Raw genomic sequence first — 15,569 nt, forward strand, 5'->3', positions numbered from 1 at the left:
TAACTAAGAACACAAAAGTGGATACAACCCAGAGCAAGAATAGAAAAAAGATTTCACTCCGTGCCCAGTTCTTACACATTTAAAACAGATTCTGAATTCTTTGCACTATAAATGTCCAACCTCAAAATGCGCACAGATGCTGGCATTGTATTCTATTTGCAGGGTTTTCACTATTTAAAAAGACCTCCACAGAAAATCTGTCTGCCAAATTTGCCCCTCCCTGAATATTTTGTTTCCAAAAGCTAAAATATGGTCATCTTTTTTTCAGTCTGGGCTTTTGACCTCACATGGTTGTCTCCACTTGGGTTTCTCTGCTCTTCCGGCAACTCCTCCTCTGGTTCTCTCAAACACAAAGGCCCCCTCACTGGCATGGCAAAGGCATCTCATTATTTTACAGAACTTGGAGGAATCACCATCCAGAGGTCTTACCAGCTGGAACTACAACCCCTCACATCCTGGGAAGAAGACCCTGGCCTACTCTGACTGTGGGCTCACACCCGAGTATACTTCTAGGACAGTAACTAGGAAGATAATATATCGGTGCCTGTCCAATACCTGGCTTATGCACTATAAAAACCAAGTATGCCCCATACAGGGGAACACCAGGGCCAAGAAGTGGGAATGAGTGGGCAGGGGAGCAGGGTGGGGGGAGGGTATAGGGGACATTTGGGATAGTATTTGAAATGTAAATGAAGAAAGTATCTAATAAAATAATTTAAAAAAAAAAAAAAACACAAGACATGTGCCTGGAGGAAGGACTCCTCAGTTCAGAGAGAGCACTTGATGCTCTTCCAAAGGGCTTGAGTTCAGGTCCCGGCACCCAGATCATGTGGCTAACAGCAAGTTATAACTCCAGCCTCAGGGGATTCAGCACACTCTTGTCACCTCTGCAGGCACCTGAACACACATCTGCACACAGAGAGACACAATCACATAAATTAAAAAGTAAGGTAATCTTAAATCTGATTTTAAAACAAGCAGAAAGCCCCATGGCCTCTCCAGTGTGTGGTTAGGCAGCACTCCATTGGGCTCGTTGTTGGTATTAAGGAGAAAGGGCCACTGCTTTGAACAGCACCTGACAAGTCCTTTGGAGCCTTGGATGTCCTCATCTGTTTAATCCTGTGAGATAAGACCAAGAGGAAGTTGGGAGTGAATCTCCTTTAAAGACACCTTAGCACCCCAATGGAAGCCCAGTACGTTTCATCGCCTTTTCAGCCCGATTTCTTGTGACCTGTTGGAGAGCCACTGTGATGACCTCCAGATGTGGAGGCCACAGCATCCCTAACTGTCCCTAAGTGCACAAAGGCTGTCAGCTACAGCAAAATGTTACCGCCATCGCCAGCTGACATGTGACAAGCCCATGGGACCTGACGGCACACATCTCTCTGGCAGAACTGGACCTGCAAGACAAGTCTTGGTTTTCTTTCCAAGCGTAGTTTCCACTGATGAGTAAAGTCTCCATAACCCAGTAAAAGCTGTGCGGCCTGATCTTCCCATAACCCCCTAGTGTCAGGATGAATGGAATGGAGGCTCGCCAGCCAGCTCTGGGCAAGCGTGCTTATCCCCAGGCAATCAGCCTCTCTCCACACAACTGACCACAAACAAAGAGCCCAGTAGGGAATTCATTAGAGCCTGGGAAAGAAGTCCTGAGCCCTCAGCAACATAGGCTTCTCTTCTGTAGTCCTTGATAGTTGTGTTGTAACAAGTGAAATAAATGTAGATGAATTCTTAACAGTTCCCTAAATCTTGTAATTATTATAATTCCTTAAGTCCCTATTAGGAGGCAGTCATCCTGATGGGTAAGATGCCTAATATCCTTTATACAATATATCAAAATAATCCATTTCCACCCATCATCAAGAACTTTTAAACAAGAAACAAAGGTCAGGAATAAGCCAGCAATTCTAGCCATATTGTATAAAGTATAAAAAGAATGCACATGGAAGAACATGCATAATATGTTACGATTCATGCAAAGTATCCTAACCATCACAGGCCAGAACAAGAGAAAAAAATCTTCCAAAAGCACCCGCTGTACCAACAAATATTAAACGGGGTTTGTGGGACACAAATTGAACAGCTCAGGTTCCTGGACCAAAACAACAGAAAAGCAAAAACAAAAACAATTGAAAGATTTGGATGCCTGAAAAGCAGAGATGTTCTGGAAGTGATCTGCTCTCAGTGGGGACATTTACTGAATCTGCTTACCTCAGACCAAGGCTAATGCATCTGTTCACTCTCAATTGCTCAAAAAGTGAGTCTCTGAAATTTGACCAATTGTCCTCTTACACAACCAACTGTGGAATTGGCCATGTTCGATAATTTGAGAATCTCTCACCATGACCAAACATGACATCTAGTCCTGAGTAAATAGGCATTTCTGAGTCACCCACTAAGACACATGTACACCCTGCTATGCTAAGTTCATTTCATGGTAAGAGCAGTGTATTTGGGTACTTAACATTTAGAGTTGAGACCAAGCCTGAAAATAAGCTTTTTTCCCTTCCTTCCTCCCTTCTTTCTGTCCTTCCTCCCTTCTCTCTTCTTCCTCTAAAAATACAGGCTCTTGTCAGTGTTCTTGGTTGCCTATCAGAACGAGAGAACAAGAGCACATTGTAGAAGATATCACATACCTCATTGTATAATACAAAGAGAATAAGCTAGAACCTAGCTGGAAACCTCCCTGCTGGTTAGCTTTCAAAAGTACAGAAGGACATCCTCTGGCTGCTCAGGAAGTAGAGGTTTCCTTGGTCTAGCCCAGTTGTGAACCCTGCAACCAAAACACCAACCTTCTAGGCAAGATGCACCACCTGTTCAATAATGGCATGACTATTGTGAAAGTAACCACCCTTTGATTTGGGGTAGTACCGTGGGAGGAGGTACCCATGCCTGGTATTATAAGGAAAAGTCAACAGTCCAGGACTGGGGATATCATAGGGCCACTGGGTAATTTAGTATTATTGGTTAATTAAATTGATAGATTATCAAACTTTCTTCTAAATATGGACATGCTCACAGACAAACTTTTCTCTCCTTCCTTCCTGTGGTGGTTTGAATATGCTTGGCCCATGAGAAGTGTGTTATGAGGTGTGGCCTTGTTAGTGGAAGTGTGTTACTGTGGGGATAGGTCTGGCAGTCTGCTAGTGCTCAAGCTTCCCCCAGTGTGGAAGAGACCCTCCTGGGTTAACAGGGGAAGAGACTCTCCTTCTGGCGGCCTTCGGATCCAAATATAGAACTATTGGCCCCTTCAGTGCCTCCAGCACTGAACGCTGTGCCTCTGCCTGCATGCTGCCATGCTTCCTGCCATGAGGATAAAGGATGAACCTCTGAACTGTAAGCCAGCCCCAATAAAATGTTTTCTTTTGTAAGACTTGTCTTGGTCATAGTGTCTCTTCACAGCAGTGGATACCCTAAGACCTTTCTTTCCTTCCTTCCTTCCTTCCTTCTTTCCTTCTTTCCTTCTTTCTTTCTTTCTTTCTTTCTTTCTTTCTTTCTTTCTTTCTTTCTTTCTTTCCTTCTCTCCTTCCTTTTTAGAATTAATTAGAAACTTTCACTTTTAAAGCCTACAGAAATAAAACTACTCAAACACTCTCCAGTGGAATTCACATGCAAAAATATTCGCACAGACAAAATTTGCTTGTTGGGTAAAAAAAAGAAAATGAAACAAGATTCAGTAGTTGGTTAGGTAGGTGAGTGGGTAGAGGACGGATCTGGGAACAGTTAGGGGTGACTATGATCAAAGCAAGTTGTATGAAATTCCTGGAAAAACCAATGAAATATTTTTAAGTTAATTTGTGACTTGTTATTTAATTAGGGTGACAAAAGAAAACAAGCTGGCTTGTCACAATGGATTATGCAGAGCCTCTGAGGTTTCCTCACAGGAAGACTCACTTACATGGCACTTTCCTCGCTGCAGTTAGAGCTGCCAGTGTCCACCGTAGTGTTCTGACCAAGTGCTTCGTCTGTGAGGTCCAGCCACGTCTGGTTCTTAAACTTAACTGTGATCCTTTTAGTCCAGAAGAGGATGCAGGGAATCCCATCCCTGGGGAACTTAACAGGGTTGTGATGACTGAACGTACTCCAGAGTTTGTTGCTCAGATTGTAGTTAATAGTCTGATTAACCAAATAAAAGAAATTTAAGAGACAAATTTGTGTCCTTGGAATCAAAGTCTTCCAACAGATAAGAAGGTTAATTCATATCCTGTAATAATGGGTACATGTTAAATATTTACTTAAAATACAACACTAAGACTGGAGCAGTTATTCCAGGGTAAATGCAAATGAAAGAAACACAGGAGAGGCCGGGCGTGGTGGCGCACGCCTTTGATCCCAGCACTCGGGAGGCAGAGGCGGGAGGAATTCTGAGTTCGAAGCCAGCCTGGTCTACAGAGTGAGCTTCAGGACAGCCAGAACTATACAGAGAAACCCTGTCTCGGAAAACCAAAAAAAAAAAAAAAAGAAACACAGGAGAGAGCGGTGAGTTCCCCGATAATAAAAGAAGCACTTGCTGTAATCCCTGCAGGAAAAACCAAAAAACTGAACACTGTGAGGAAAACATGAGAGGGTAAGTTCAATTAAAACTGTATGGTTTTCTCAACTACCCAGAGTTCAAGTAAGAGTGTGTTAATAATTAACATGACTAATGGGTATACATTCAGGGTAGCTCTGAGAGCACTGAAAGGTGTGTATGTTACTTAGGTCAAGGTTTAATGTGCCAACAGCCATACCTGTGCAATGGGTATCCTTGTGAAATTCTGGACTGGTTTCACCTCTCCGATATTCTTTTGACCTGTCAAATAAATAATGATGTGAGCACCAAGGCTGGATGCTACCAGTTGGTTAACATGATTGAATGATGCTAATGAGCCAACCACTGCACTCGATCCTGTTTGTGCCTGTTTTGGCTTATCGTTTAAGATGCCCTAGTTTAAAAGGTTTTTGTTTTGTTTTGTTTTGTTTTCCAGGAGGGATTCTAAGTGCAAACAACACAGGTGAGATTCGCGTACCCCAGAAAAGGCTTTTCCTTATCCCTGCCCCCAGGAAACCAAAAGGGCAACCCCAAGCCTTACCATTCCGTACATCCACTTCTTTACTGGAAGACTCTTGAGAACTGAAATTAGAAATAGAGTTTCAAATGCAAAGCAAACATCTGTAGTGGAGGCTTCACAGGAAGTTCTGAGAAGCTCTGTGTCCATCTTGCCAGGAAGCACACTGTGGCCGCTCAGAATGCAATATTTTTAGCCAGGGATTTCTGACTTAAATACGACACATCCTCTCCAAACAAAATATAGAAAATACAGACATTTCTGAAATTTTTCTACTTTGTGGATCAATTGTCATCCTTACTTGTGGGACCCTTAGAGGCAGCCTGGTTCCTAGACACCAGGCCCCTGGCATGGGGCCACAGCTCTCCATTCCATAGGTCTGTGGTCATCAGTCATGTAAGGGCAACGCCCAAAGCCCCTCCACAGATAGAGGACACAACCACAGGTCACATAGCCTCAAGACAGATCTCCATTTTAATGAGGTACTTAAAGACCTGAAGGGCTTAGCCAACTAAGCTCTCCTCCCCAGACACTCCTCCCTGTAAAAGGTATTTAACCTCAGGCCCTCCCTGAGAAAGTGGGGTACAGTTTAACTCATCACAACTCTCTACCATGGCAATAAATGCTTTAAAACTATGGACTGCCTCTTTTCATCGGGATCCCCTGTGGGGAGCAATGGAGCCTTAGTCTAAAGAGCCGGCTGCTAATCTCTGGAAGAAGGCCTCTCTGCGCTCTCAGCCTTGATCTCCACCAAGCCAAGGCACTGGCCCAGCAAGCCAAGGACTCTCTCCTCCCCAGGGACCCAGCTGGTGCTCCCCTTCTGCCCTTTACCCTCGACCTCCAGGCTAGACCTAGCCTATGGGGACCTCCACTCCGTGCTCAGCATCCTTTGGTGTCTGTAGTGCCCGAGTCTGAGAACCTGACTTCTTTTGTCATCCACAGTCTGGGAACTCCGGCAGCCTGTGGGGACCTCAGGCTGCACTTCCCCATCCTTGAGCTGACACTCACTGGAGATTAAGGCAGCCAACAGTGAGCTATCTACCAAGCTTTAACCAATAACGAAAACATAATAATATTCAATACATTATTTTTCAATGAAATTTTTCTCACACCGTGCTGTCACTTTATGATAGGCAAAATATTCAATATTCAATTTTACTTTTTAAAAGGCAAATTCAGCCACCAATGGTGGTGCACGCCTTTAATCCCAGCACTCAGGAGGCAGAGGCAAGCAGATTTCTGAGTTCGAGGCCAGCCTGGTCTACAGAGTAAGTTCCAGGACAGCCAGGGCTATACAGAGGAACCCTGTTTCAATTTCAAATATATATATTTGAAATATATATAGAAAGGAAAGAAAAGAAAGAAAGAAAGAAAGAAAGAAAGAAAGAAAGAAAGAAAGAAAGAAAGAAAGAAAGAAAGAAAGAAAGAAAGAACATCTTGTCTTTCACTGTATAATTTTTGGACTTCAGCATGCATCACAAATATTTACCTATGCTGTCATATATTTTGACACAATGAGTTTCGTGCAGTATTATATCATAAAAATGCATCATGATGTCCTCACCCTATTCCTAATCGCACATATTTATGGTGATGTTTAAATGTCCTCCAAAAGTCCACTGGGCAGACAGGTGGAGACAGGTGATGCAGACATCCTTAATGTGTGGTGGTTCTTGCACAACCCAGTGGTGACTCTCCTACAAGCCCTCAGTATTTCTTTTGAGAACAGTGCTATAAAAAGAGCAACCATTACCCTTCCTGTTCTCAATTTCCTTGCTGAAGATGTGCCTCCTTGTTCCCAAAATACCCTTCATCTCACCATCAGCCATCAACCATCAGCCATGGACCCTCACCAAATCTGTGTCAACTCAGGTTTCTTGCCCTTGAACTTCCAAAACCATAAGAGAAATGAGCCTCTTTTTTTTTTTTTTCAAAATAGCATGTGTAGAGTAATTCCTTATAGTAATGGACAACTCACGAACACAAATTTCTCACTCTGTGCTGACATTCTAGGACAGTGGCTTTCAACATGTGGATTGAGATCCCTGTGGGAGTCACACGGCAGATATCCTGCATATCGGATATATACATTACAATTCATAACAGAAGCAAAATTATAGTTATGAAGCAGCAACAAAATAATTTTATGGTTGGGGTCACCATGACATGAGGAACCGCAGTAAAGGGACAGCAGTGGGAAGGTTGAGATCCATTGCTCCAAGACATTATAGTAGATGGCTCTTTATTGCGAAGCTCTTTAACATGAATTTCTAAAGTAAAATGTTAAGACAGGAGATAGAGAAATGTTTTGTCATGCATTCCAAGCATTTAAAAAAAAAATGTGATACAGGGGATTAGAGAGTGGCTCAGTGAACATGTATTACTCTTCCAGAAGACGCAAGTTCTAGTCCTAAAACCCCCATCAGGAGACCCACAACTTCCTGGACCCCTGACTCCAAAGGGAGCTAATGCCTCTGGCCTCCTCAAGTACCCATACACAGGTGTCATGCACGCACACACATATACCAATGATCTAAAATAAAATAAATCATTTTTTAAAATGCAAGCCAAAACACAAGATCCTCCCCCACGTACCGCAACCCCCCATTCAGCCTTAGTGTCACAGCCAATCTTACTTCATACATAATTAACTAGAGCTGGTTACAAATTAATACTGTATTCTAATTATCTAGTGAAAATGTCTACAGGTGACAACTTTGAGAAAGTGTCTCCTAGTTGCTCCTCACATGTATGCAACAATTTGTTCATTGTTACGGACAGTATTCAAGTGTAATTTTTATACAGTAAACTACGTCCATGTAATGTGGTCAACACCAGTGTTGCAGGAGCATAACCGTGACCCTACAGCTACAACAGAGTTAAAGACTACCATTGCCACTCACCAGAGGTTCTCCAAGCATTGCCACAGTGTGCCCATCACCATCCACTTTTCATCCCAAGCACATAGACTGGCTCTCGTTTTGTATGAGTTTTTCATTTTACAGAATTGTAAATTAATAGGCACATAAAATGTATCCCTTAGTATTTGGTTCTTTTACTCTTTTGACTATGGTTTTTGTTTTGTTGTTTATTGTTTTTGTTTTTGGGGGGGTTTTTTTGTTTTTTGTTTTTGTTTTTGTTTTTGAGACAGGGTTTCTCTATGTAGCCCTGGCTGTCCTGGAACTCACTCTGTAGACCAGGTTGGCCTCGAACTCAGAAATCCTCCTGCCTCTGCCTCCCAAGTGCTGGGATTAAAGGCGTGCGCCACCACGCCTGGCCTTCAGTATTTTATTCTAATCCATTTCTAGGAAATACCTCACAGTATAGATAAATAGACAGATAGATAGATAGATAGATAGATAGATAGATAGATAGATAGATAGATAGATAGATAGAACACATTTTATCTGTCTGTACACACTTTCACATTTATAGGCATGTGTGATGTTTATAGCTTGGGACTTGACAAGCGAATATTTAAAAGCTTTCATATGAACCAATTTGCATGGAATGTTTTATTTATTTATTGTTGCAGTGCTGGGAAATGACCTAGGGCTTTGTTCACGAGAGGCAAGCGTTCTGCAGCTTAGCCACACACAGCCTAGGAGACATGTCCATTAAGTCCCTCATGGGATGGGGTTGGCATGAGTCAGTCCTCAGAAGCCAATCTTATTTTGGTGAACTTGGGGGCACTGAGAAATTTAATTTCCTGAGCAACGTGTGTCTTATGTAAAACACCTCTACCTGCCTAACCTCCAAATCCTCCCATGTGAGTTAAAACATCGCTAAATATACAAAAGAAGTGCTAACAAGCAGAAAACACTTTCTGGAGAGCCAAAGCTTTTTCATACACACACACACACACACACACACACACACACTTTAATTTTTCTTCAGTACAAATGTTATTCACAAGGTATATATCATAATACCAATTTGTATATTTAATTTTTAAGTATCTTCAGTGGAAAAAAAAACATAGAATTGATAAAGTAGATTTTTACCTAGGAATAATAAAATCTATGGAGTCAATTGGGAATTCCTAGCTTATAGAAGAGTTTATGGAATAGTTGTAACTATAAGTATTTTAATGAATGAACAAGTCATAATACCATTAAACTGCTTCATCTATTTGAGACTTTGGTCTATTAATCAAATTTCTCCATGTGTTTGTTAATGAAGGACTTAAAGTAAACAAAGAAGTTCACTGCCATTTTAATGTATACAAAAAAAAACCATACAAAAATAATGTCATTTTTTAAAGATGTTATTTATTTGTTTATTTGTTTGTTTGTTTGTTTGTTTAGTATACAGTGTTCTCCTTGCATGTATACCTACAGGCCAGAAGGCACCAGATCCCATTACAGATAGTTGTGAGCCACCATTTGGTTGCTGGGAATGGATCTCAGGACCTCTGAAAGAACAAACAGCCAGCAGCACTCTTAACCGCTGAGCCATCTCTCCAGCCCCAACAATGTCATTTTTGATCAATATACTGCAGTGCAGACAGGCTTTACACAGAACCCTAAGTCTGAGCAAGTGAGATTTTGTTAGAAATTTGATCTCAACCATAACAAAATATGGCCAAGGCTTGCTTTTCTATCTGGGTGCTGGTCCAAAGTCCGGTCTTAACTTTTACACTTCACTTTTTACACTTCACTTTTACACCCACAGAGCCATTTCATGCCCCAGCATGCCCCACACCTCTCTTCAGCTTAAGAAATGTGCATTGCATTAACCTGCTGTCATCTCTCTTAGGGATAGCCCTACAGAGTTAAAAGATCATTTCGGATCCATGATGTGAAAGAACATTTACAAAATAGGAATTATCGGTTCCTTCATAGTGAGTTAGCATGCATTACTGGATTAGGATGGCCACCTACGTGACTTAACTTGCGCTTTCTTAATGTTTAAATTATCACACAGAATAAGGGGTTTCATTCTTGGACTGTCATACATAATTTGCTTTCACTGACTGTCCTCCCCGCTCTGTTCTGCCCCCACACAACCAACACCCGTCTCTCCTCTTTCTTCCCCAAGCCCCTTCCTCTCTAGGACACATGTCAGTCACCTCCTCTGTGTGCTCCTCCCCAACCCTCCCTTTAGTCCTCCCCTTTTCCTTTCATGGTCCCTTTTCTAGTTTCATGACCTACACTGCTCGGTGCCCCCACACTTATATTAAAATCTAGAATCTGCCCAAGAGAAAGAGAGCATGCTACATCTCTGTTTCTAAATCAGAAGTGCTACCTAATAGCTCAGTTACACCCATTTTCTTGCAAATGCCATAATTTTTTTCTTTAGGATGAAATAAAATTTTACTGCATATACATACCACATTTTCCATATGTACTAATTAGTAACATGTAGCTATTGCAGCTGTCTTGAAGAGTACAGTTGTTTATACGATTTCTAAGATCTATGATGCTCCTGAAACTAAAATTATACCTTATCTTGCCTTAATAAACGCAGGATCTGATTTTTTAATTTTGACACTTTTTTGCCAACATAATAAATACAAAAAAAAAAAACATTTATTTCTATATAAACTGGGTGGAGTACGTTTTATAGACTTGGATAGAGCTCAGTGGAAGAGCACTTGCTTAGCATTCACAAGGCCCTAAATCTTATTGCTGAGTAGCACAAAAGTGCAGGATTCCATGATATTATAAAGCCAGGTATGTGCTCATAATCCCAGACCTTGGAGCCTGCTAGGAGGTCAGAAGTTCAAGGCCACTGTTGACTAGGGGCAGATTCAAGGTCAGCCTGGGCTATAAGAGACCCATCCCAAACAAAACAAGGTAACATTTAACCACCTAAGACATTTAAGCCATGTCCTATCTAAAAGTAGGCTTCAATGAAAGCACCAATTAATTTAGGGAGAGAAGAGAGCATTTTTAATGTCTATTCTTAAAGCTGTTCTCAGCTGCTGAGTTAGGAGTTCTTCAAGGAGCCTTGCCAGATCACCCTGCTAGCTGCTGGCTTTGTGTTCACACGAATGTCCCCAGTGCATTTGGTGAGATGGCACATCATGAATAATTGGGGAACAAGACATACAGTGGCTGCGGTTGAGATTCTAAATATACTTTTTTAGAGATACGTGTGTACTCCTTTGTAAGATATAGAAAGAAAACAGACAAGAAAACAAAAACAGTGCTAGTTAATTGCAAGGGCTGTCCTAAACCATCGGCACCTTCTATTAATCCGTGCAACTTAACACCATTTCCTTGGGCTCACAGATTACGCATCCCTTAGGTCTCCACTCATATAATTATGACAGGAGACACTGTGAACTTAGCTCCTATTTATAAACATAAAAGAAACCGGAACCACGTCTGATCTGAGAGTTGGTTAAGCAGTGGTATATTTAACACAACTGCAGTGTTTCTTAGTGTTTTGAACAATAGTCCTTGCCTCTTACAATAAAAGTCTAGTATAATAAATACTCTCGTTAGCTGTATGGTATAACCTAGCTTATGCATTTTTGAACCATAAACAAATGCAGGTAAGTAACTCTATAAAGAACAGACAGAACCTCTGCTATCACACTTGCACCGAGGTTCACAAACACATCGCATTCAAGGATGGGCCGTTACTCACCCTACATTCTTCCTGGCAAGTAACTGATCCAAACCGACTGAAAACACCGCACATAAGAGCAAAAGTGAGAAGCTAAACAAGGGTTTTCTTCCCATCAAGAAGTGTATGCTTCTTCAAGCCAAGCACATCTGTTCATTTGTAGAGCAAGCAGAGCAGAGGCTGGACTGTTCTTGCCAAGTGACTGACAGCACCTTCAGCCAATAAAAGATAGCTTTCCCAGGATGCACTGTTGGGGGTGGGGTGGGGGGGAAGGAAGGCGAGACCTGACAATGGCTCAATCAGAAGCACAGAGTCTTAACACTGCATTTAGCTTGTCAATTATTCATTGCATTAAAACATTAAGGAGCGGGTTTTAGAGAAAATGCATCGTTAGTGATCCCTTTACGGGAAGTAGCCCTATTGTGTGACTGCTTCACACACTTTACTAAGGTTCTCACTCCGCTTTCCAGAAAAATGATTGCCTTTCTTTCTCAAATGGACAAAGTATTTATTTTTCCATTTTTAAGGTAAACTAGTTGGTAAAACAGTCTCTAGAACTCACCTATGTTTCCACACACGTCCTAGGTCACAGTTCTCTGTTGAATGTGAACTTTTCATCTACCGGAGAGGGCTTGGGAGTGATACTGAGGACCTCTGGCTCTGGAGTTAGGAGCAGCTAAAGCCAGCTAAAGCCCAGTGGGATGGCTTTGAGAGTGTTCTACTGTAACAGCCAGAGTTCTCCCTACTGTGAAGGTTTTCTGCAGAACCAGGGGCAGGGGTGCTTTAAAAAATTGCCTCAGAGGGGAAGAGGAGGAGGTATGCACACAGGACAACGACGCATGGGCTGGAAGATATCAGAACAACGTCCAGTATTTTCTATGCTGTTATATGCTGGGTAAAAAGGATTCTGGTGAAGATGAGATGGCAAAAAACACAACACTGAGACTCTTTCAAAACAAAACATAGGCATTTTTGTCGCTTCAGAACTTGATACTTCAAGTGGAAAAGTACTGGTAGGTTACAGACTATCTTTGATTTTTTAAATTATTATGTTATGGGTATGAGTGTCTTACCTGAACCTCTATCTGTGCAGTGCCTATGCAGTGCCCTCAGAGGGCCGAAGAGGGCCTTGGATCCCATGAAACATGAATCACAGATGGTTTTTAGCTACAATGTGGGCGCTAGGAATCCAATGTGGGTCCCCTGGAAGGGCAGGCAGAGCTGTAACCACAGAGCCATCTCTGCAGCCTGAGAAGGGCTGATTTTAGTTGAATTTTGGTAGAGGTAATGGATTTTAGGGAAGCTGGGGACATGTTGGTGACATTCTTCTCTTCGTTGTATGCTGTCTCCTCCTCATGTGGCATCAGGCACCCCTTCGGAAAACTACAAAAGGAAAATGAAGCATAATAAATGGGGAAGATGCAAAAATACAGAGATAAAGGGGAAGAGTTGTGATAATAACTTAATAATATGCTGGGTGAACTGGCACACATCTGTTTTCCAGCACTTGAGAGCTGGAAACAAGAAGACCACAAGTTCAACTTCATCCTTGGCCACATAGTTAGTTCAAGGTCAACCTGGGCCACTTGAGATGCTGTAATCATCTGTGGGACTGCAATAGGCAGCCTATTTTGGTTGAATGGGGCTTGCTCCAGTGACCCAGTAGAGAATTCTACAAGAGACAGAAAAGTGAGCCATGTTCCCAGAGACAGGTGCCTAAAACCACAGAGCCCCCAACTCCATAATTCTGTGACTATCAGTCACAAAGACAATGTCCTAAGCTTCTCGCATTCTGGCTAGACGCCACCCTCACAGTTACCTGACTCTAGCCAGGTATGCTCCTCCCCACAGTTACCTGGCAACAAGATAGCCCAGCCCACTATAAGAGGGGCTGCTTGGCCCCTCTTGGCTCTCTTTAAGCCCTCACCTTTCTTACTCTCTCTTCCTTCCCCCCTCTCTCCACGTGGCCATGGCCCATCTCTCTCTCTCTTTCTACCTTCTATCTTTCCCCCTGCCTTTCTACAATAAAGCTCTAAAACCATAGACTGTCTCTGCTCATCAAGGCTGTGCTTGAGTATAGGCTTTCTCCTAGCGAGCCACGTCTAAGCTCCCACCAGAAGGCCTTCCTGTGCTCCAGCCACAGACCGGACCAAGGACTCTCACCAGCTTGGGAATCCCCCCCCCCCGCCCTCTCCTCCCTTCAGCCCTGGGGCTCAGTACTATTCTGTTCTAGGCTTCGTCACCATATCCAGCATGGGACGCCAGAGACTGAGAAACTGGTACCTAGGGCTGCCCCCGTCCACCACCCACCAAGTTGGGGTAAGTGGCTTCAAATAGCCAGACACCCACCTGGGGCCATATGGAAAGCATGTGGCAGTCTTCCCCACCTGCCTGCCCAGAGCACTGGAACTCTAGTGGGACGTGGGTTTTCTCCCACCCCCTTTATTCCCCTGGTGCCCACTGCCCCACAGTCATCACCACCACCACCATCATCGTCATAATGATAGTTTAATACATCTTTTGTGCCTTGACTCAATCCTACTTCCTCTCACACACACCCTTCTACCTTCTTCCACATTCCCTCTTCCACTCAACATCTCTGCTTTTATCAACTTGATCTTCTCTATGGAATTGCAAGTAGTAAAGCAGGTTTGGAGAGCAGGTTTAAGTTAATTTTCACAGATAAGCTGTATTTCTTAAGTTGGGTTTTACTGTTATGAAGAGACACCACAACCAAGGCAATTCTAGTAAAGGAAAACTCTAGTAAAGGTCTCCAACAGAAGTTGGGGCCCAAATTAAAGGTGTGTACTACCATGCCTGGATCTGGGACTTGCTTTGTCCCAGGTTAACCTTGAACTCAGAGATCTCCTTGCCTCAGTCTCCTGGGATTAAAGGCGTGTACTACCTTGCCTGGATCTAAGCTTTCATGACCACTATGCCTCAATATCTCCATGCCAAGATCCAGTCAGAAACTCGTGCCCCCCAGCTTCAAGATCTGGATCACAGGTGAGCCCTCCAATTCTGGATTGTAGTTCATTCCAGATACCGTCAAGCTGACAACCAGGAATAGCCACTACACTACATTTTAATAGTTAAATCTGGCAACACTGACCCTAGGGAGTTCTCTGCTACTTAATCTTTCGTGTTTGATCAGGTCGCAAGGATTTTGGTGAGATTTGGGTTCTGAGCCTGTAGGTCTGGGTGGGGTGAGGAGTCCATGTTCCTATTCATGGCTCAGATGCTGCTGGCTCAAGGACCACCCTAAAAGTAGCAAAACTCTAAAGTGGGCATTGCTCAGTGAAAGCAACATATGCAGCCTAAATTTTCTAGTAGTCACATTAAAAAGGTAAAAATGAATGGGAAATTAATTCTAATGATAATGCTACCATTTCTAGTTTTAAGAATTCTTTTTTTAAAAAAGAATTATTTATTTTATATATGTAAATACACTGTAGCTGTCTTCAGACACATCAGAAGAGGGCATCAGATCTCATCACAGATGGTTGTGAGCTACCATATGATTGCTGGGACTTGAACTCAGGACCTCTGGAAGAGAAATCAGTGCTCTTAACCACTGTGCCATCTCTCCAGCCTGTTTTTGAAGATTTCTTAATGAGATATCTGACGTTCTTTACTGCCCAGGCTGTAAAAGCTGGTGTGAAATCTACATACATAATAATTTTCAATTCAGACTTATCAGATTCCAGGTGTTGAGTAGCTACCCTTGCCAAGTAGCCACTATATTGGAGACATAGAGCATCTCCAACTGCCAAAGCAGCTCCTTGAAGTCTTCTATGGTATGGACACTGTCTGTTCCTCAGAACCCAGTGGGGAGGAGGTGTAATCCCAAGACCATCCCCCTGCCCTCATGGTCCTGGGAATGCAAACAAAGTGTAGTGCCCTAAGAATCATTCATGGGACCGTGCTTGGGTATCATTCAAGCCCACA

At 42.7% G+C, this 15,569-nt stretch overlaps 1 protein-coding gene across 1 annotated transcript in view; it reads right to left on the reverse strand.

Moving 5' to 3' along the window:
* Positions 1 to 11,800, reverse strand: part of Atp6ap1l (ATPase H+ transporting accessory protein 1 like) — a 23,435-nt gene extending 11,635 nt beyond the window's left edge. Inside the window, exons 1-4 of the mRNA XM_021208804.2 lie at positions 11,643 to 11,800; positions 5,070 to 5,110; positions 4,728 to 4,789; positions 3,896 to 4,113 (exon numbers count right to left, since the gene is read on the reverse strand). Coding sequence (XP_021064463.1) covers positions 3,896 to 4,113; positions 4,728 to 4,789; positions 5,070 to 5,110; positions 11,643 to 11,737 — 416 coding nt within the window. The 5' untranslated portion in view covers positions 11,738 to 11,800. The remainder of the gene's footprint in view (positions 1 to 3,895; positions 4,114 to 4,727; positions 4,790 to 5,069; positions 5,111 to 11,642) is intronic.
* Between the last annotated feature and the right edge of the window lie 3,769 nt (positions 11,801 to 15,569).

This window comes from Mus pahari, chromosome 11, assembly GCF_900095145.1.
Source record: "Mus pahari chromosome 11, PAHARI_EIJ_v1.1, whole genome shotgun sequence".
In the NCBI taxonomy this organism is placed as follows: Eukaryota; Metazoa; Chordata; class Mammalia; order Rodentia; family Muridae; genus Mus; species Mus pahari.